Source organism: Cynara cardunculus (assembly GCF_001531365.2).
Source record: "Cynara cardunculus var. scolymus isolate 2C chromosome LG 2, CcrdV1, whole genome shotgun sequence".
In the NCBI taxonomy this organism is placed as follows: Eukaryota; Viridiplantae; Streptophyta; class Magnoliopsida; order Asterales; family Asteraceae; genus Cynara; species Cynara cardunculus.
This window is the reverse complement of record NC_037529.1, coordinates 247,524-271,061: the sequence shown is the minus strand read 5'-3', so window position 1 is coordinate 271,061 and position 23,538 is coordinate 247,524. Positions and strand designations below refer to the sequence as shown.

The following is a 23,538-nucleotide window of genomic DNA, read 5'->3' as shown; positions in this document are numbered from 1 at the left end:
AGTGACCTAAATCAAAGTTCTTCAATATTACAAGGTACGTTCCTACCACTGTAATTAATCGCAAGTACGTGGTTCAAATATGATGCGTTAAATCGATCCTAGATCAAAATTAGTCTAACAATTGGTATCAGAGCCACTTAACTCATCTAATTGAACCAAGGAATTGTATTCCTTCTCATCGATTAAACAGAGACGACTAAACAGGAAGTCTCTGTACGATCGATTCGTCTCGATTATCTTGAAAATCAAGATGATTAAGAAATCCACATGTCACCCAAGTGATTCTGGATTACAGTGATTCAAAATACTATCACCATAGTTAAGAATCACAATATGAAAATGGAAAATTGAAGGTCGATGTTTTGATTCACATACTGTCACAACAGTTTGATCGAAACATTCACCCTACTGTATCAAAATTTCGAACATCGATATGCTTTCTTAAAAGGGAATCAAATTCGAAATTGATACATCAATTTTGATCAAATGATTAATCATACAATCGACTGGTTGCATATACATGTAATTAATATGGAGTAAATTTGCTTCTTGATTCAGGATCACCAAGTAAAACAGATAGACAACAATTTCTATCTCACTCAGCCCATTACCCCATGAGTGTAGTCAACTTTGCACCCGTAAATGGTGTTAACTACAAGAAATGGAAGGAGGACATTGAACTCATGTTAGGGATTTTAGATTATGATCATGTCCTTAGGGAGGACCCACCAAAAGAACCAGCAAACAATGCAGCCAAGGAAATAAAACTTAAGTATCAAGAGTGGCATAAACACAATAGGATAGCCTTAATCTACATAAAGAAATGTATCACTGATGTTGTTAAGGGAGGAATTCCAGAATCAGACCTTGCTAAAGTATACCTTGCATCAATTGCTGACAAATACAAGGTTTCTGATAAGGCTGAAACAGGCTATCTAATGAACAAACTAATAAGAATGAGCTTCAATGGACAAGGCAGTATAAGAGAGTATATACTGCAAGGAATTGACACTGCTTGTAAACTTAAGGAGATGAAAATTTCCATTGATGATTCATTCCTAGTTCATCTCCTTTTGAACTCATTACYAGAACARTAYAGCCACYTRAGAAGTCTGTACAACACGCAAAAGGAGAAGTGGACTTTAGATGAACTGATCACTATTTGTGTTCAAGAAGAATCAGAAGTAAAGAATAAGGGTAAGGCAGTGAGCATTAATCACATATCCAAAGCCAAGAATAAAATAAAGAAACACTTTACTTTCAATAAGGCAAATCCCTCCACTTCTTCGGTSCAAAATGTCAAAGATRAGGGAAMATTCTTCAAAAGGAAAMGGGAACAAAAGTGTTTCTTTTGTAAGAAGGCAGGACATTTTAAGAAGGATTGTRCTGGATTCAAAGAATGGTTGAGCAAGAAAGGTAATGCCAATCACYTCTTTTCTTTAGAGACCACTAAACAYGAAATTGATAATTCCYGGTGGTTTGAYAMWRCTTCACCTATTCATATTATYAACTCAATAYAGGGATTATCAAGGATAACAATYCCAAGGCTGAATGAATCAAAGGTGTGTGCAGCAAATGGACAGSAGCTAAARGTRGAGGCTGTTGGAGAATGCAGATTATTRTTTAAGAATAATTATGTTATAACATTAAAMYATGTTTATTATATWCCTAGAATAAGAAAGAACCTAGTGTCAGGTTCTCGAATTGTAAATGAYAATAATGTTTCATTCTATGCTGATAAAGATTGTATGTTATTCTATTTGAATGATGTGTGTTTTGGAAATGCATACTTGATAGRTGGGTATTGGCACTTGAATTGCATCAATGAAAYCACAAATAGAGGATGCAAAAGAAAGATATATTGCATAAATAAAATGACARGAAGCATGAAGAAACATAAACAGAATGTCTCTTCATTCTTATGGCATAAGAGGTTAGGACACATATCAAAATCTAGAATGCAGGATCTGATAAGACAAGGGATCCTACCAGATTTGAATTTTGATGATTTTGAAACCTGCATAGACTRTTTGAAGGGWAAAATGACAAATTCTAGGAATTTTCAGTCCAAAAGAAGCCAAAGTATTCTTGAGCTGATCCATACAGACATATGTGGACCCTTTCCAGTYAAAACAATATGTGATAATAAGTRCTTTATCACATTCATTGATGATTATTCTAGATACTGCCACATATACTTGATGGYAGAAAAATCACAAGCTTTAGATTGTTTTATAAGCTTCAAAACAGAAGTTGAAAGACAAAATGAGAAGAAAATTAAAATAGTTAGATCAGATAGAGGAGGAGAGTACTTTGGTAAATATTCAGAAAAAGGACAGCATAAGGGACCTTTTGCCATATACTTGGAACAAGTAGKAATTAAGGCTGAATAYACAACTCCATACACCCCTACACAAAATGGTGTATCAGAGAGGAAGAATAGGACMTTGATGGATATRGTTAGGAGTATGTTTKCAAGGTCAAGTCTACCAAAATTCCTCTRGGGAGAAGCCTTAAAAAYARCAAACTATATTAMTAATARAACTCCAACTAAGGYTGTAAAAGGCACACCTTTTGAACTATGGAATGGATATAAGCCTAGTCTAAATCATTTTCATGTGTGGGGTTGTAAAKCAGAAACTAGAGAATACCACATTGAGAGCCTAAGCAAATTAGATTCAAGATCACTGTCTGCATTTTTTATTGGATATTCAGAGAAATCCAAAGGGTATAAATTCTTTAATCCTGGAAGAGGACAAAGAATATTTGAAACTAACAAAACAGTGTTCTATGATGAAATGTTTAATGAAGATAGTGATTTAGGATGTTGTTCTCAAGATCCATATGATCTGAATGATTGGATGACCTATGATAAAGTGGAATTTCCCTTAATCTCTGAGAGTGAAAGGCCAATATCTCAATCAATACCAATGGTGGGGAATAATACATTGAATAATACAATTGATATAAATGAGAACCAACCCACGGAAATAAGGAATGAAGCAGCACAAAATCAGGATCATGCGCCTGAAATTGAACCAGTAAGTGATCCAACACTGGAACATCAAACAGATGTTGTGCCAACCATTACAACCTTAAGAAGATCCATAAGGGAAAGAAGACCTGTCATACCTGATGATTATCATATTTACATGACAGAATTGGACATTGATTTAGAAGAAAATGATGATCCAATCAGCTTTAAGGAAGCCATGGAATCATCAAACAAGGATAATTGGATAAAGGCCATGGAAGATGAGTTGGCCAGCATGTCAAGCAATAAGGTATGGGACTTGACAAATCAGACCTAATAAAACCTATAGGCTGCAAGTGGGTGTTTAAAACTAAAAGAGATGCAAAAGGAAATATTGATAGGTATAAGGCTAGATTAGTGGCTAAAGGCTACAATCAAAGAGAGGACATAAATTATAATGAGACATTTTCACCTGTATCTACAAAGGATGCATTTAGAGTGATAATGGCCATAGTAGCCTATTTTGACATAGAATTACATTAAATGGATGTAAAGACAGCCTTTTTAAATGGAGATTTGGAAGAGGAAATCCATATGGTTCAACCAAAGGGATTTGTGTTAAATAAAGATCAAGTTTGTAGATTGAACAAATCCATCTATGGCCTAAAACAGGCTTCAAGACAATGGTATAAGAAGTTTGACACTGTGATGAACAACTTTGGTTTTGAGGAAAACAAGTTAGATGAATGCATTTACTCAAGGTTTAGTGGGAGTGACTTTATATTCCTTATACTATATGTGGATGACATATTACTAGCAACAAACAGTAAAAGAATGTTGTAATCCACTAAAGCTTTCCTCATGAAGAGTTTTGACATGAAAGATATGGGTGAAGCAAGCTATGTGTTGGGAATTGAAATAGTTAGGAATAGACAATTAAGAACCTTGGGATTCTCTCAAAAGAGTTACATTGAAAGGGTATTAAAAAGGTTTGGAATGGAAAATTGTAAAAGAGGTGAAGCCCCAATTTCAAAAGGTGATAAACTACATAAAGGACAATGTCCTACAAATATGCTGGAAAGAAATGAAATGGGTAAAATACCATATGCAAGGCTAGTTGGAAGCCTAATGTATTCTCAAGTGTGCACTAGACCAGACATAGCATTTGCAGTAAACATGCTGTCCAGATTTCAATCTAATGCAGGACATGCACAATGGGTTGCAGGAAAGAAAGTATTAAGATATTTGAAAGGAACTATGAGTTATATGCTAACTTATGAAGGATCTGATAAAGAACTAAAGGTAGAATGCTATACAGATTCATCATATAAACAGGATCATGATGATCTTAAATCTACTTCTGGTTACATCTTCATGTTGGCTGGAGGTGCAATCTCATGGAAGGCAAGTAAACAATCTTTAACTGCCACCTCTACATTTCAAGCAGAGTATATAGCAATATATGATGCAACATCCCATGCTATTTGGCTCAAAAACTTCATTAATGGACTAAAGATAATAGATTCAATACAAAAACCATTGACAGTGTATTGTGATAATGCTGCTGCTGTGTTCTTTGCTAAAAATAACAAGAGGAGCAGTGGGTCTAGGAATATAGATGTTAAATATTTTGCAGTAAGGGAAAATGTGAGAGAGAAAGAAATTGAAGTCTTGAAGATAGGAACTAAGGATCAATTGGCAGACCCCTTTACAAAGGCACTTCCTGTTGAATATTTCAAGAAGCATACTAAAGCTATGGGAATGAGAAATCTGCTCAGCTGTTGAAGGTCACTTTGACGAGACCACAAACTACAATTCATTATGAAGCATATTCGTTTAGTATGTATTTGTTTATGTACTACTTGTATATACCAGCTGTTTATATAAAATTATTACATAGATGAAATGTTAATTGTTTGAAATGTTTAAGTTGTGATTTTTAAGGATGCAGGATACAAATAAGTATGCATATGTTATTGAAATTGTATTTTGTGACCCTGGAAGTATGCTCATTTTATTTGATGTATGAACTTCCTTGATCCCTAATGCAGTTTCAATATATGCTGTTCAATAATGTGATTCTGGGATTATATAAATCAAGTGCACAATTCAGTGGATAGTTATTATCAATTGTAGTCTTGTTCAGTGGGAGATTGTAGCATATATAGATGTATATATATGCTCATCTTAATGAACAAGATCAATTTAATAATTATAATCCAAGATTTATATGAGACCATCAATTTGATATATGCATACGTATAAATGTAAAGTATTAGTCTACATACATAACCTGTTTTTTGGCGCCAAATGATGATGTATGTATGGCAGTTAATTGAGTGACAGTTATGTGGTTCTCTGATGGTAAGAACCGCTAAGCACTGTATAAATTAGGCCCTGCTGCATCAATTTCATCGATCTCTCCTAAGAACACAAATACAATCCTGTGAGTTACCAATAGCCATCAAATGGTAAGGATATAGAGAGTGTATCTTAGAAAAGCATGGGTGATGAACAAGAAAGTGACCTAAATCAAAGTTCTTCAATATTACAAGGTACGTTCCTACCACTGTAATTAATCGCAAGTACGTGGTTCAAATATGATGCGTTAAATCGGTCCTAGATCAAAATTAGTCTAACATGTAATAAATCTGCAGTCTTTGTTTTTAGGAGGCAGTCAGGAATAAACTTGTTGTATTCATGTTAGCAAAGGAGACCGGCCATCTCAAATTTGGCTTTATCAATCTAAATTGTAATCGTTTGACTGCTTAATTTTTCCGGTTACTATCAGTATGTGTGTGATATGAATAGATATTATCTATTCCTTCTGTTTCTATGTAACTTAATATATGTTGGTGGCGTTTCTTTTCCATCTAGCGCCATTATTGTTTTATTGATTAAGCCAAATTATTCCATCCAACAATCTGAGGTCATCTAAACTTATGTTTAATCTGTGATGCGATATGGGTCTGTTCCCAATTTGGTAAATGTTTACCATTCTAATACGCTAATTATTTTCTTATATTTCCAGGGTGGTTGTCTTTGTGATAGGCATATTGTACATGTCTTTGTTGTATGGTCTTTACATCCCAGACTGGGGATTTGAAGTCATGAGCGAGAACCTTTCTTTATCAGTACCAGAATATGGGAAGGAGACTCAAATTGTGAGTATTAATTTCCTCAGTACATATTTTTTTGTCATCCACATATGATGGCAGACCTTTGACTTTGAGATCACATGTTATTTGATATTTTCTAACATGCCATGTGACCATGCACAATCATATATCTACTTCTTTAGATTCAGTACCTTTCCTGTTTTTAGTAGTATTTAAGGTGGGAAGTTGGTTGGTTGTATTGTTTGGCTACTCCAATCTAGCCTCTCAACCTACTTCTATTCTTCCTCTACTTTGTCATACACACATTCAAAATTATTTCAATTAATTTACAGCAACTTAAAATGACAATCAGTGATTCCCATATCCGGTTCAGTTACAATTATGTTTCATAATTTTGATAGCCCTTGATTTTTTTTTTACCAAAAAGACCTTTCTAAAGATAAAATGCGTACTAATATACTTACTCAATAGGTACACTGTGGAGTCAGGGGTAGTCTAGAGCCCCCCTGTAATGCAGTTGGCCTGATTGATCGGCTCCTCCTTGGCGAAAGTCATCTATATAAAAATCCTGTATACAAGAGAACAAAGGTCCTCCTCTCCCCAATATCATCCATTTTGTAGAATCTTATGTTACTTTTCTTAGCGCAGCTGATTTATCCAGTGCTTAATAGGAATGTAGTGCCAATTCTCCAGATTATGGACCCCTACCACCAAATGCCCCTGCTTGGTGTCTTGCTCCATTTGATCCAGAGGGCCTGTTAAGGTTGGTTTACTTGATTCCTAGATATAATAACCGATCATCTAGTTTTATAAATTGATCCCAATGCTAGGGCAACTTCTTGTAGCTTATGTGGAAATCGTGATTATATATATATATATATATATATATATTTATAGTTACAGAGTACTTATATGCATTTGGTTTCAGTTCATTAATGGCTGCTATTACGTGTTTCTTGGGGTTGCAGTATGGACATGTTATGGTGCATTATAAGGTATGATACTTTCTATCGCTCCCAGTACATTATCCAGAAGCTGAATTTCTATGGAAAAAAGTTTTAATCAATGATGCTTTGAAGTCGTCTTCTTAATTATAGGGCCATTTGCAAAGGATTATTATATGGCTAGTGTGTTCTTCCTCTCTGCTTATCTTGGGATATGTTTTAATGGTCCTAGGTATACTCTCTTACCTTAATATCTTTTTATGTAACTTACCTTTGGACTTTTTGGAAATTACAAATTCATCCCGTATGATCGATCTCTCCCAGGTGTTCCTTTATCCAAACCATTGTACACAATAAGCTACATGTGCATCACAGAAGGAGCATCGGGAATTCTCTTGATTGCTATTTTTTACATAGTAAGTTTGCTATTTTTCCTTTTAGTGGATTAACTATTCATTGTTGAAATCATTTTGAAGATTTCTATGCTTACTTCCATCTACAATGCAGGTTGATGTGATACATATCCAAAAACCCACCATACTCTTCCAATGGATGGGAATGAATGCTCTCATTGTTTATGCTTTAGCTGCTTGTGACATTTTCCCAGCAGCTTTACAAGGTTTTTATTGGCGTACGCCTGAAAACAATCTGGTAATTTTGATCCACCTTTATTTTTCTGCTTCTTTAAACCAAACAAAACGGACACCTGAAAATAGTAGGGCCAGGGGTTTTTATTCTGTCATTTATATTGGAAAAACTTTGGCATAAAGATGTCTGCCTTGCCGTTCTTAATCTCGTAGGGTGCGTTTGATATCCAAACAGGACACAATAGCATAGAACAATACATGACAATTGTTTTGCGTTTGGTAAGACAGAACTGGACATGGCAGAACAGATAAAATACCAATTTACCCTAATGAGTTGTTTATATATTTTGATTATTTATGTAATTTATTATATTATAATAAAGTAAAATAAAATTGATAACAAAATATATCGTTAGAAAGTTTTCGTCATGACAATCAAAATGACACCAAAATAAAAAAAATTATGTAGTTTCTGATTTTTTATTTATACCTTTCTATATTTTTTTTAATTAATATTAAAAAAATTACAAAAATTAATCAAAATATAGAAACCGTATAAAAACAATATTTTGAGGACAGTAAAGTGAAAGTTTAAAGAGCATAAAATACCATAAATAAAATTTAAAGAATGAATAAAATGTAAAGAGGGAGGTGTATTTGATGTTTTAGAAGAGAATTAGATCTTATTTTGAAGTTCTATTAGTAAAATATAGGTCTATTCCATTTTGTTCGATGGTGTGGGGGTGAAACACGCATATTTCACTTTGTTCCTATTTATTCCACATAAAAGTCCTGCCAAACGTGGAACAATGATCTCTGTTTTGTTGTGTTATGAGTTATGTCATGTCCAATGTACCAAACGCACCCGTAGTGATTCTAAATCATGTTGTTGACTTCTTTCTGTAACGAAAGGAGATCCCATGATTTGGCACAATCTTCCTGGTGAAATGTCTAGTTTCAGAGTTTATACGTCATTTTGAGTGCAGGTTAATGGTACGGAGTCGCTGATTGAGGCAGCAGTCGAGTCTGAGAGGTGGGGTAAGTTGGTTTTTGTTTTTCTGGAAATATTATTCTGGGGTGTTGTAGCAGGATTCCTCCATATAAAAGGGATCTACATAAAGCTATAAATTGTAATTATCAAAAATCTTAATTATTTTTGGTTATTAACATTCCGTTTCTGAATGTTATTAGCTGCATCTTAGTAACAGTTTACCATGGAATAACATTGTAGTTGTAGAGTTTGATTGTGCTGTCTTTTGGTATAAATATCTTAGTTGTTAGCGTTTTTGGTTTTCTTTGTTATGATAAATAAAGAAAGTAGCTTAGTTTTATAAATTGATTATGGCATGAAATGATATACAATATAATGTGATTTATATGTGGGTTAAAATGTGTTGGTTATCATCATCCCTTCTTACAGGGTTAGCATCCTGTTTTAAGTACATGACCTATGGTGGCAGTTTTTTTATGTCACATATACGATTTTATTTACTTATATATTGATATTGGTATCTTTAGACCTTTGTTTTAACCATGATTTTGTGACGTATGTGTGCATCCATGACCTAGTTAAATTTGTAAAAGTATAAAAGCAGAAATTTCAAAGGGTAAAACATTAAATGTGATTTTTTTAAATAAACACCTCTTTGTATAAAACACCCCTCAAGCCGCCATTATATGATTATGAGGCATGCCTTACAAAAATGATGGGTCTTATTGTAACAATGGAGACATGTCTTCCATCATAGTGTACTTATTAGAACCCTGTTGACAATTAGCAAGTAAGGAGTTAGAGCTCGGAAGTGTGGCTACTAAGCTATTTCTTTGATGAGAAATTTCCCGATAAAGTTGCTAGTACCAAGTCTCCTCCCCCCTCCCCTCCTGCCGGTGGGGAAGGGCATAGCGCCTCGCTTCCCATTTTTTGGAAGAATCAAGTGATTTCTACCTTCTTCATCGATTTCGGGAGAAAACAATACAATAGATGCTATCTAACTAAGATTTTCACTCACTCTATGGAGTTACAGTCGGGTTTTGCAAGGCCGCTATTTTTTTAATAAAAATTATTTTACATTTTTATTATATTTAATAAATTAAAATTATTAATTTGCCTTTTAGGGTTACATTTACCGCTACTTCCTTAAGAGGTAAATCAGTTCCTACCTCTTAGTTTCTTATTGTTCCACAATCTACACTTCTCAGGAGTTTCTATGATTATTTAAGTAATTATTAGTTTTTAATTTTTATCAGATTAGTTTTCATCGTTTGTAGTATCTATTTCTTTACGTTGGTACTTTGTAATAGGCTACTAATTACTTTTTTTATAATATGATATGATAAAAAATTTAAAAAAAAAATAGACATCGAGTACCTGGTACCAAAACCGGTTCCCAAATATAAAGAACCGGTGTAACTGATGCGGGAACTGGTTCCATGAATTTTGATCGGATACCCGCTTTTGCTCACCCTAATATTTGACGGCAAATACGTTATCGAAAACTGTCCCTTGCCATTGTGTTCGTTCATTGCATGGAGGTTGTTGGCAAAGGCATACTGGTTTATAGTTCGCTCAATGTCAATGATCTGCATGAGGGTGAGGGTCACTGACTCAACGGTATTTATGCTACTTTTACCTTGGTGATCCTTCTTTCTTAGGTCATTCAAGATCACTAAAGGTTTGTCTATAGGGTTAGCTTACCTGCTTAGTTAATCTTGAGTTTCTTCAAAATTACTCGATGCTTGTTTGACTTAGTACATCTGTTCAAACTCACTTGGTTATAAAAAATATTTACTTGCATGATTTAAAAAAATATTATTTTGTATTTGTATATGGTTTAACAAAGGTTTAGAGATGGCTAAAATCCAGTCGTAGGTTAGGCCGGACCCAAATCAGTCCTGGTTCGAGATTTCTCTTTTGTAACCTGTTCCGATCCTGATTAAAAACCCCCAGTTTGTTCTCCATGTAAAACGCCTGGTCCAATCCCAGGCCAGGATGGGCCATTTTTTGCCATTTCTAAACGAACTGACTGGTAGTGGTGTTCAATGTGGGCCTGTGAAAGAAACAATCAGAACATGGCCCGAAATTAGGCCCAACAATGCTGTAGCGGGCTGGCAGCCCTAAGTTTCCAAACAGATGCCAGGTGTTCGTAAATCTTATCGATAAGATCGTGGGAAACCACTTTCTTTTACTGCAATAATCTCTCCAGTCCACTACTCCATTGTCCCCCATATATAACTTGTTTCCAAATCTTCTTTTTTGTTCCTATTCGCTTTGATTGCATACAGTATTCAGGCTCAGGGGGTTGTTTTTGAATTTAGGATTTCTGGTACGAAATTCTAGAATGAGAGTAGGAGGGGTTTCGGAGACGAACACGACATCAAATTTATCAGAATCTGAATCTGTTCATGCATCTATAATACCTTCTCCATCATCATCCACTGTAGCGTCTCCAACTGGAAAACGGAGTAGAGATCCTGAAGATGAGGTTTACGTCGATAATCTTCACTCCCATAAACGTTATCTCAGCGAGGTAAATTTTTTATTCTGTTGGATTTATAAGGTACATGATTTGGAATAACATCTAATCCTTCACCTATATTTGCAATATTTAAATCGTTTTCTCCCGTATTTTCCGTCTTTTGTGCTACATCTGAAGAAGTTTTGATAGAATTTATGGGGAAAATAGATGAATGTGACCACTCAACTTCTAGGTATCTTGGAAAAATTATCGATGGCATACTTGGAATCTCACGGCCATATCATTTACATCCTATCAGTCCGATTTTCATCCAAATTAACAAATTTAAGACAAAATCGAGGGACTTTAATTACTTAATAAGTCAAAATTGGGCAATCGGATTTGTGATGTCATACCTCAATTGGAGGAGATGATGCAGTTGATATGGTTATGCATCTGGTTGATAATCCTTTCTGTTTATTAGATGAAAGAAGTATAAAAAATTCGGTCACCAAACCAGCTATTTTGCCAGTTTCAAGCATCTTTGGTGATAAGCATTCTGATTCTTTATATTCTGTTGGAGTATATTAGTGATTTCCTGTTTTCAACCTTCTAAGGAGTCTTGGGATTGATTCGTTGATTTTGATTTAGTGGCTTCTACTGGTTTTGTTTCTCCCCATGATTTTCTCCACAGTCACACACATTTTAGAACTTTCGTAACCAAAACCACTTGTGTTCGTACCATGTAGCATATGATGTACGATTTGCAAGTCCTTTTTCATGGTCTTTATTCCTGACTCAATTTGTGGTTTACCTAATGTATTAGAATCAGGAAGCGACACTTTCAATGTTTGTTCCAAATGTTGCAAGTATCCAGATTTAAAGCCAGTATCAGCTTTATATCCTCCAACATTGACCATATTCACCGATGCATCAACAAGTTTGCTGTCTTGGATTTTTGACCAATTTCGGTACTTACGCCATTGTTCTTATCCGTTATACCTAATATTAAAGATCAAATTGTACCCTTAAATTTAATAACGATAAAGATCAAATTGTACCATTAAAATTAATAACGATAAAGATCAAATTGTACCATTACAAGCCATGGAAATGAAATTGCACTATTACAAACCATAAAAATTAAATTGTACTATTACAAACCATAAAAATTAAATTGTACTATTACAAACCATAGAAGTTAAATTGTGCTATTACAAACCATAAAAATTAAGCAGAATCATTCCAATCATTAAACATACTTTGGGCCAAATTATTTCTAAATTCAGTCCACTCGATAGAAGCACCTAAGAAAGTGATATTATTCTCATCTTGGTTTTCAGTGTCTTCGGTTTCATTCGAGCAAGATATGTTTTCAAAGGATCAATTGGCATTTCTTGTTTTATAAAATTATGAAGAAGACAACATGCCATTATGACCTTAACTTTCAGTTCAAAAGGGTGGTATGAATTATCTTTTAAAGTTCTACACCTTGCCTTCAAAATACCCAAGCATCGTTCTATAACATTTATCGCAGAAGAATTGTCTCATGTTAAAAAATTCTTTTGGCGTAGTTCGGTAGTTGATTGGTGTCCATCACGTCACTCAAATAAATGATACCTTTGACCTATGCCCCTCTCCAATTTGTATACCCACCATCTACCAAGTAATAATACGACTTTGGCACCTTCAACCCATGGGGCCTAAGAAGAGCATCTCGAAGGACTCTACTATCAGCCGCTGAATCGCTGACCCCTCCCATCCTGCCAAGACATAGATAAACTGCATATGTTGTGAACACACCCCTAACACGTTTGTGGCAATATCATTCTTTCGTGTTCTGTATCTAGGCTTGTCTTCAAGTGGCACTAGGCATTTTATGTATGTTCCATCTAAAGCCCCTAGACAATTCTAGAACCAAGAAAAAAACAGTCATGACACATATTTAATTTACTACATGAACACCAAAAGTTTTAATTATATTTACCTTGAACCATTTCCATCTTCGATCAGTAGAGTCCTCAAGAACAAGTTCGGGTTTCTTAAGTAATTGTGGGTGCAATCTATTAACCGCGTTGCAAACTCGAGTAAACAGTCTACTAATTGTTTCTTGATGAGAATCGAAATCTTTAGAGTAGCTATCGAATGAAGTAAGAACACATTGAGAGGAAGGAATTGATTTAATCGAAATCAGAAATCGAAAATTACAATCATAACTCCGGGATGAACCCTCTCTCACAATCTACTGGATTGGAGCCCAAGACAATGGAAAGCAGAAAAATAACAGAATGCGTAAAAAGGAAAACCTCCTTCCTCTTTTATTCTCTTTCTTCTAACAACCTTCAGCCACTTTTATCATTTACCTTTTTGCCCCTTCTAGAATATACGTGTAATATCCTAGGTTTGTTAATTTCATCTTTAGATAATTCCAATCCGTATCATTACTCCTCCCTTCCAACAAAGTCTTGTCCTCAAGACTTACATCAGGAAATTGACTCTTGATGGTTAACGCATCTTCCCATGTTGCCTCTTCCAATGAACTCCCCTTCCATTGAACCAGCCATTGCTCCTTGTCAGCATTGAGTTCCCTGATTGTGCGAGTAGCTAAGACAGCCACTGGAGTAATCAACTCAGTAGCGTTTAAATCTAATTCTGGAGGTAAAATGGTGTCCACAATTCCCTGAACAGCTTTCTTTAACAAGGACACGTGGAAAACCGGGTGTATCTTGGAAGTGGGAGGCAGATCGAGTTTATATGCCACTGGTCCTATCTTCGCTGTGATCTGGAATGGTCCAAAAAAACGAGCTGCCAATTTCTGATGAATCCGACTAGCCACTGAAAGTTGTCGGTAAGGTTTCAATTTCACATAAACCCATTCCCCAATAGAGAAATGAACCTCCCTTCTTTTCTTATCTGCATTTCTTTTCATGACATCTTGAGCATGTAACAGATGAACACGAATTTGTTTTACGGCTTCATCCCTGTCTTGTAATTCAACCAACACCTGTTGAACTCGTACTTCACCCGGTATGTACTACGTAACTGCTGGTGGCTTTCGACCATAAACCACCTCGAAGGGAGACTTACCAGTCGACGCATGGAAGGTGGAGTTGTACCAAAATTCAGACCAAGGAATCCACAATGACCAGGTACGAGGTTGATCAACAGCAAAACATCGAAGGTACGTTTCCAAACATCGGTTTATTACTTCCGTCTGGCCATCAGATTCGGGGTGATATGCTGAACTCATATGAAGTTCAGTATCCTGCGATCGAAACATTATGAGCAACCATGTGAAGGAAAATGGCAACTTGTTCATCAATATCCATATTCCTAGTTGCTCGTAATCCTCCTAATCTTTCAAGCATATCACATAACTTCTTGAAACACCTTTTATCCATCCTAAGTTGTGATATGCACATGGTGTCACTAATGTACGCATACCTATGCAATATTGTAGATCAATCCATATTTGAACACGGGGTCTATCCCTTCTATGTTCGGCTACTAAACAACAAACTATAATGAAAAACCAAGTAATAGCGCTCATAGCTTCTTCCAAAAACAATTGCATAATCCTTTGTTGTGAGACTAATTCGGGCCATTTCCTGTTTTCCAAAAATACGAATCTTGAATACAACTTGTTAAACCCAAAACAGATTTGTTGCTGAAAGGGTAATTCATATAGCATGAAACAGATTCGTTTAATAATTAAAGCATCAAGAATGCACTTCTATTGGTTTTAACACTTGTGGAAACGAAGTTCAGTCTTATAGATCTTAAAACACAAGGAAATGTGGGAAGATGCTTTTCCTAATAATCAGACTAGTTTAGTTTGCTTATATGGTTAATATATACTTTCTGTATGTGAATGTGCCTGAGCAGAGCTGCACAACAAAACTAGCAATTGAGGAAACAGTAATCAAACCCTCTAGTTTGAACTATATGTAAATGAGCTGCTTCTTGATGAACCCTCTAGTTTGAACTTCATTTCCTGATGGACAACAAAACTAGCAATTGGAGAAACAGCAATCGAACAAAACAGAGGGGTCTGGTCATGAAATTTATATCGTTTGTACATGTTCAAAGTCCTCAAATACTACAAACAAATTACAGTTGTAAAAAGTTATTCCATCTTATCTTCAGACAAAAGAAAGGAAAAGCATCAATACTTGTAGAAAAAATATATATTTCTCGTGACTAAATGAGTAGTGAAAGGGCCATAACATTTCCTGAACAATGTAAAGATCATAGTTCCTTTCCTATGGGCAGCTTTGTCTACAGTTTATCTATGCCAATGAAAACTTCTCCTAGTAACTTGCATTATAAAAATCAGTCCTTTTAATCTACCGTTGCAACAGCTGCATAGAAACCTCAATGTACCTCTCCCCATGAAAACTTCTCCAAAAAAATTCATGATAAAAGGCAATCATTTCAACTTTGATGACTATATAGCTGTAACATTTTAGGTGAATCCACATCATCAATGCACAGGGAGGATGTTCAGAATATATAGCAACTCCTCCAACTAATGTGGCAGTGTTATAAAACAGTGAACCAGGGTTGCGACTTGTGAGCAAAAGCGGACAGATCACTACGCTGGTTGAAAAGTAATCGAGCAACAGAAATCGAGCAAAACAGATATCGAGCAACAGTAATTGAGCAAAAGATTAGAGAGAAATTGAGCAAGGAGAAACAAAATCGAACAAGCAGAGAGATCGAGATCGAGCAGGGAGAAATCGGAAGATTAAAGAGAAATCAAACCTGTTAGCGTGTCGGTGTTCGATGGAGAAGCAACAGATCGAGCAGAAAATGGTGTCGGCTTCTTGAGGAGAAAATGGTGTCGGCTTCTTGTGAGATTAGGGTATTATGAGATGGGGTGAGGGTATATTGAGTATTATGAAAATAAGAAATTCCATTCTATTAAAATTCCATCTATTTATCAAGGCATGTTAAAATCCTCTATCCATGGAATTCATAGGAATCTGATGATTTCTTCTGTTGAAAAGAATGAACCAAACAAAGGAAATGAACTGGTCAAAGGAATTCAACATTCCAATTCCTTCATTCCGGAATCTGCTAACCAAACGCCACCTTAATCGGACACTTTGGAACTTTTTTGATTGTTGCAAAATGGCTTCTGATTGTGTGATTAACTAAAAGAATAAGGAAAGTATACATACGTACCATTTTAAACTAACTAAGATATGGGGATATTGTAGATAATGGCTTCCAGTTTGAATGGGCTATCAGTTGTAGACCCCCTTCCTGAAAACCTCATGGATTCTCCAGCAAGATCTGACAGCATGTTTTATCTAAGGTAATAATCTTGCTCTTTTACCTGTTTCTTCAACTTCTACAAACTTGAAAATGGTTATCTTCATCTGAACCTTATTGCATAATGCGTCTGTTTGTCACTGTCTTTGGACTTCAAATTCTTTTGATTAATGCTACTTTTGGTGATGGGTTGTTCTTAGTCGTGAAAACTGTGATTCCTTTGTGATCATCATGCATTTTGCTCTTTGAGTTGTGATTGCTGTTAGTTGTGTTTTGGTCCGAAAACTCACATTCTGAAGAAATATCAAAAGCAGTGATCTCCACCTGTGCTGGAGTCGAGTTTCTGTTTCTTGCTCTGCCTTCCATTCGGAGTGATTTCACTAGTTTTCGTTACGTCTTCAGTCGTGCCAGGAGAATTCATGGTGGCAGGGGTGGCGGGAGAATTTACCGCTGCGGCGGTGGCCGGTGTCTCACTGTTGTTGACGATGTTACTCCCTTCGCCAATCGGAGACGATTCGACGTTTGTTGATGAAGCCATTGTAGGAAGAAAAAAGAATTGGGGTTAGGGTTTCTGATCCCTCCGATGAGAGGAGAAAATAGCATTATTGAGGTGGTTGTACAAAATAACATTAAATAATATTTAGGGGCAATCTGGTCATTTTAACAGTTTTGTCCAGACCTGTTCTAGTCGTACCAACAACCAAACGTAGGACAAACAATTTAGTCCAGTCCTGTTCTGTCATGTACCGTCCCGTCCTGTCCCATTCAGTCTGCATACCAAATGCTACATAAAAATACAAGAGAAGTCAGAGTTTGTGTCATATATGCTTGCAGTTTGGCAATATATTGTTGAAATATTATTGGGTTTCTTTTCTTGGATGTGCATCAGATCCCAAAATATCAATAAAAGTGGGGAAATTGACAAAAGTAGCCAATCCATCAAATTCCATTCACTTTTTAGCCATGTCAGAACTCACTTCCCCGAATAGCCATAGTTTATGCAAAATCCTTACGCATTATGCATAACGATTGATTTCGGCCAAAAAAGATTTTAAAAACAAACCTTACGCAGAAACGCCTTTCTGCATAAATTTTTTGCGTGAACTTTCCACTTTCTGCATAAAGATTCAAATTTCTGCATTTTTTTCTTTCCAGAAATTAAAGTTCTGCGTTAAACTTTGGCTATTTTGGGATGAGGCTTTGAAAAGTGGCTAAAAAGTGAATTTAGTTAACGGGATCGGCTATTTTGGTCAATTTCCCATTGAAGTGAAGTGATGATATCAGAACAAAAATATAATCACAAGCTCTATCTAATGATATGGTTTTTGATTTGATTTCAGGGATGAAGTGCCGTATTCACCAATGTCTGAAGATTTGGATGAATGTAGATACTATGAGAGCAATGCATCTCAACCTGATAGCCAACCGACTAGTCCAGTTTCTCCTTACCGGTTCCAAAGACTTGCAAGCACGTTTTCGGCTGGACCATCAGCAACTGTGACAGCTTCACAGGCACGGCAACGTGGGTCTGAATCAGAAGGGCGGTTCCCATCATCCCCTAGTGACATCTGCCACTCAGCCGACTTGAGGAGGGCGGCATTGTTGCGGTCTGTGCAGATGAGGACTCACCCATCTCAGTTTGATGCATCATTCAGCCCAATGCAAGATATGAAATCTTTAGTTCAAGAGGAGATTGACCATGAGTGTTCAATGCATCATGAAAAATCTTGTAGGGTATTGAGCATGAATATGAAAGGAGACGATGATGAGGCCACTGATCATTAGTTTGTTAATCAATCCTCGTATTTTTGTAATTCTTTTCTCTTGGGTAAACAAGATCCAGACGAAGGTATTGTAGATGTTTAATCATTTGCCCTTTAGGAAGGAAACGTCATCAATTTATATATATATATATATATATATATATATATATATATATATATATATACGATTTAGTAGATGAAAAGATTAACAAAAGCACCATTTTCCAAGTTTTATGCAACCCTGGTGATCTTCAACAAGGTTCCTTCCCGTGTGCATTGTGTAACATTTTTTAGGTGTGTTTGGTACATGAGATATGAGGGAATGATATAAATTGTTGTTCTATATTTGGTGTAACATTTAGACTATGACATGACACATTGAGTGAGACAAAAATGTTTTTTTTTGTTTGTTTGTTTGATTGATTGACCTGGATATTCAACTTATTATGCGGGTGGTACGAAGTCATTGCATTTGAATCTCTGTGGGTCACAAGTGATTTTTATTCTGCTTAAAATTTGAACCAAAAAGGCTGGGACATCCAGACACTTTTAGCCTTTGGAACCCAAACTCAAACCAATGAGGCGCCATCCTCATGCTCGATAAAAATGTAACTTTTGTACCATCGAAAATGAGAAATAGACAAGGGTAGTAAATTCATAAACTATTCAAGTTAAAACCTGAAAATTATTTATAGTTTTTTCAATCTTCCACCGTATATTCGTTTATCCAGTCCCATTAATGTCGTTTGTGGTTAATTATATGTTGGATACTAAGTGGCAAAAGGCCGGTTGGTATTGGGCTAAGCTTTGAATAGTAGTTTTCGATTTTAAAAATAAACCTGAGTTTAATGTATTGATATATATATATATATATATATATATATATAATTTCATATGAATTTATTAAGATTACTTATTTAAAAAAATAAGTTATAATTTTCTATAAACACACTTATAAAAAAAAGCTTGATAAGAATCAAGGAAACGAAGAGGCTAACATAAAATTTGTTGAGATCAACAATGGTATATACATAATCAGTGCCCTTATCTTCTTATTTGTAATTTGGTGTGTATGAATCTTAGTATTTGGTTGGATTGTTTCTCAGCGTATGAAGCGCTGTCGGACAGTGAGAAAAGGCGTGTCGATATGGCGAAGAAGGTCTCAAACAACAAGCTGTTGGTGGCAGAAGGGGCGGAGGAATGGATCTTCACGACATATTCAAATCGTAAGATCAAACATCACTTTTTTTTCCTTACATTTTCTATTTGTCACATAGCATTATGCGTATGAAACTTGATTAGCAGTTTAGCACTGCATCTGTACGTTGATAGTTTGTTACTAGTATTGGTACATAATATCTGAATGACTTGTAGAAATTAGAATGGATGCCTTAACTGTTCTCGAATGATAACAACATGTATGCATCAACTATAATCCACCTCTATGTAAGACAAATCAGGCTTTGGTTAGGTTGGTGTTTTGTGGGTCTACCTTTCTCAGTAATTGGATGTGATTTAAACTATAAAGTAAAATGTGGTAGCAGGTAACAGGAACGGCCTACTTTCTGGTTGGCTTCATTGGTCTTAATATGGTCCTTGTGGGTGCAAGGGATAACAGGATTTTCCACAACTCAGAGCGTCATCAAGCTACGGATATCTTTAAATAATTTATGCAACTATTTGTTAGTGCTATTTTGATGATGCCTTCCTCCAAATACAATCACCAATTCTTTCTATTTCTATCCATACATACATAGAGCAACGTACATATTGTGAATTTGATTTTTTTTTCTTGTTTGTTTTCATCTGCTGCCATGTGGTTCTTTCAACACTATACTGGTCTATTAAAAACAAGTTGATTTTGTAAAGCTTGTAGAATTCATATGTATGTGAATATTGTAGCATGTCAAATTATTTTTGATCAAAACTGTTATTTGATTGAAATTGTTGATGAAAGTTGAAGTTTATCCCATACCCGACCCCTCACAATTAAAAAACATGTTCCTTTCATTTATGATAGCCCACTTCCAAACAAAAACCTTCCCATGTAGACATACAGATTAGTAATTAATCTATAGAGCTAGCTTTATCAATACATGACTTAATAGAGAACCAACAAAACACCTCTAACAAAGACTTGATCTTGGACTTCATTGAAACTATGATTTAAACAGTTCAATTCAAAACCTGAAGAAATTATGGTTAATTAATTGCAACATGACCTAGAACATAGTTTATAATAACATCTAGGGTGAAATGCACTAGTTAGTTTAACGTTCATAATTTCAAGACCCCCAAGATGCCATCGTACTTTTGGAAAGCTTTATGGCTGAAACGTTTTCTTTCCATGCATAGCATCTCTTGTATACCACTCAACACGTGTAACTTACTTAACTTTAAAACATTAATTATATAGAAAAGTACTTGTAAAAACGTTACATGTGTGTATTAGTTAACCTAGATGTTCTATATTGATTGCGTCATCTTCGTGGCTAACAAAAGTATCTGCAGTTTTACACGAGACTTATTTACCGACAAATATCACCATCCTTATTTATCTTATCAGGTAATATTCTCTGCCATCAAAATTGATTGTTGGTAAGTCTTTTATTCGATAACTATTTACCGAATAAGAGTCTTTTTCTTCATTTACCGTGTAAGATTATCGGTCTTACTATGCCTTTACTAGGTAAGATTCTTTCAAAGTGTTTGGTTAGAGGTATTAAACAATCATTATTTTCATTCTCTGTCATTTTCATTTCTATTCCCGTGCATGAACTGAACATCCTCCTAGTCTTTGTCATTCTTATCCAGCAAAATATGTGACATCCGGTAAACGCTTAAGTTTGATAAATGATCACTTAGAAAATAAAGAGATGAGAATGAAAATGTAATGATAATAATAAGAAATTAATAAAAAAAATAGATTAAAATAGAAAATAAAGGATTGATATTAGAATTGGCTCCAAAAAATTAGGAAAATTTGGCATGATTTGCTGTAAAATGATTAAATGGTCATAATAATTAAGTGTCGTATGACGTAAAATGAAATATAATTATTTAGTAGTTATTTAAAATAAAATTAGGTAACTGAATGGTTAAGGGAGGTTCAAGATACAAAATTATTTATAATATTTAAACTATCAAAAAACAGACTTTTTTTTATAAAATAAAATTCACGTCTTATTTAATTTAAGATAATAATTTGAATGCCAAAAAAATTTGGTATATAAAAATACAGATTCTTAGGCGGTTGCACATGTATCCAAATATCTTCTGAAATTAAAGCAAATATATAAAAAGGGTCCGAGAAAGTAGGCACCGTAGAAAGTCGTGGATGGATGCATCTACGTGACACGTCATCACATACCCCCTTGTCGTGGTTCACCTATACACACATGACGTGGCATTTACGACATGTGCCCTTATTGGAACTGGACCCCACTCCATATTCTCACACGCGCTTTCTACTCTTTATAGATAGAACTGTACACGACATCACCTCCTTCGCACATGCCCACCCTCTCTGTGCTGACTCACACACACACACACACACACACACAAAAAAAAGACTAATTTTCAAAGCTCATCCCTACACTATGTCACAACTTCACTGTTAGCCCCTTCAAGTTTTAACTTGTACATTTTTTTTCTTCGCTTATAACTCTGGTTTTTGTATAAGTTGAAATCTTATATAATTAAATTTGAAATCTTATAAGATTATAAAAATAAAACGGGACCTAAGTTCACATGTGATTTCATGTAGATAGGATTTGATTTGTTTTAGAGCAATGAGGTAGGAAAAGATGAAAACCAATACAAAATAGAAAACGAAAAGTTTAGGGATGAAAATCTAAGTTTTGGACATACCACAAGGAGGAAAACTGAAATTAAGTGAGAAAATACATTTTTTTGATTTAGCCAAAGACACAACGTTTTTTAAGACATTATCGGAGCTTTCTTTTATGAAAATAGAAATTTATAATTCTAATCAAATAAACATACGAATAGTTAGTATCTATCTTTTAACATTCAATTATTTTATCTACACTATATTATAAATCATTTCATAAAAACTTTTAAAAACCATGAAGTATTGTTTATTGATGCATATTATTTAAAATCCAAGATTACTAGTAAATTATTCATAAGTACAACTTATTAAAGTTCCATGTTTGAATTCGTGTAGCTAATTATGGATAAATATAATCAATTAGAGGATAAACATCTTATTTTAAAATTTAAAATATAATTAAGATAAATATCAAGTGTTAACAAAATAATTAATTATTATTTTTATAAAAAAATTATATTATTAAAACAAATATAAGTTATTTCATTATTGAACTTAAATTAAATTATAATAAAAAATAAATACATAAAATAAGAGTAATTTTAAATAGTTAATTTGATACTAATATCGATATATTTTTGTCAAATTTTTATGATATTTTTAAATTTGTATTTTATTCAAAATTAAAAATATTATCGTTTTTTTAAAATCACACAAGACTATATTATAATATCAACTGAGATAAATAATGAAATATTAAAATTAAGATGTATCTCACTACATTGTGCGATTGCTCTTTTAATATTCTTTAAATATAATAATAATAATCGTATTTGAAAATTATACATTATAAAATAGTTAGCTTTTTATCATGCAAACAAATTAAGTGATATGTACTTAGAAATTTATTTAATTCAAGATAAATCGTCGAAATTATTAGTACTGTTACAGAAATAACAAGATGCGAACCACCATTATAATTGTTAAACACGTAGACCAAAATTGTAGGTTACGTAGGAATTCATAAATTAAAAAAATAAATGTTGCATTAAACAGTATATAAAATAAATGAATCTTAATTAAAAGGGAAAAGTCTAAAAAAATCTAATGGACTTTAGTGTTTGGTAAGATTAAGTCTTTGGACAATTTTTTGGAACAAATAAGTCATTGGACATTCMAAAACATGTTAAATAACTCATTGGACAATTTTTTTGAACAAATAAGTTCTTGGACAATTTAAAACATGTTAAATAACTCATTGGACAACTTTTGAAACAAATAAGTTCTTAGACAATCCAAAACATGTTAAATAACTCCTTGGACTTTTCTAAAACCTGTTGAATACATTCTTATGACTTGTACAACTAGTTAAAGTAGTAAAATCATGACAAAAGTCCGAAAAAAAACACAATGAACATTCTATTTTGAACAATTAAGTCTCTAAATATTTTTTGAATAAAAAAATATTTAGATCTATAAAATTAAACAAATATAACAAAAAAGTAMTTACATTTACAAAAAAATAATTACAATTAATTTTTTTTGATAAAATATATTTTAATTAAAATTAAAATATATCATGTTAGTGATTTTTCAAACAAATTTTTTTCATTCTAATTGAGTTTA

At 34.2% G+C, this 23,538-nt stretch overlaps 2 protein-coding genes across 2 annotated transcripts in view; both read left to right on the top strand.

The window, feature by feature from the left end:
* The window catches only part of LOC112508228 (heparan-alpha-glucosaminide N-acetyltransferase-like), a 16,301-nt gene extending 7,393 nt beyond the window's left edge, over positions 1 to 8,908 (top strand). The window contains exons 6-13 of the mRNA XM_025113021.1: positions 6,006 to 6,138; positions 6,565 to 6,681; positions 6,765 to 6,856; positions 7,022 to 7,088; positions 7,191 to 7,269; positions 7,362 to 7,453; positions 7,545 to 7,688; positions 8,611 to 8,908. Coding sequence (XP_024968789.1) covers positions 6,006 to 6,138; positions 6,565 to 6,681; positions 6,765 to 6,856; positions 7,022 to 7,088; positions 7,191 to 7,269; positions 7,362 to 7,453; positions 7,545 to 7,688; positions 8,611 to 8,751 — 865 coding nt within the window. The 3' untranslated portion in view covers positions 8,752 to 8,908. The remainder of the gene's footprint in view (positions 1 to 6,005; positions 6,139 to 6,564; positions 6,682 to 6,764; positions 6,857 to 7,021; positions 7,089 to 7,190; positions 7,270 to 7,361; positions 7,454 to 7,544; positions 7,689 to 8,610) is intronic.
* Positions 8,909 to 10,546: 1,638 nt separating this feature from the next.
* On the top strand, positions 10,547 to 18,225 carry LOC112507807. The gene is made up of 3 exons (XM_025112526.1): positions 10,547 to 11,151; positions 16,302 to 16,399; positions 17,697 to 18,225. Exons 1-3 carry the CDS (start codon positions 10,963 to 10,965, stop codon positions 18,139 to 18,141), a joined length of 732 nt encoding a protein of 243 aa, XP_024968294.1. The 5' UTR covers positions 10,547 to 10,962; the 3' UTR covers positions 18,142 to 18,225.
* Positions 18,226 to 23,538: the final 5,313 nt, after the last annotated feature.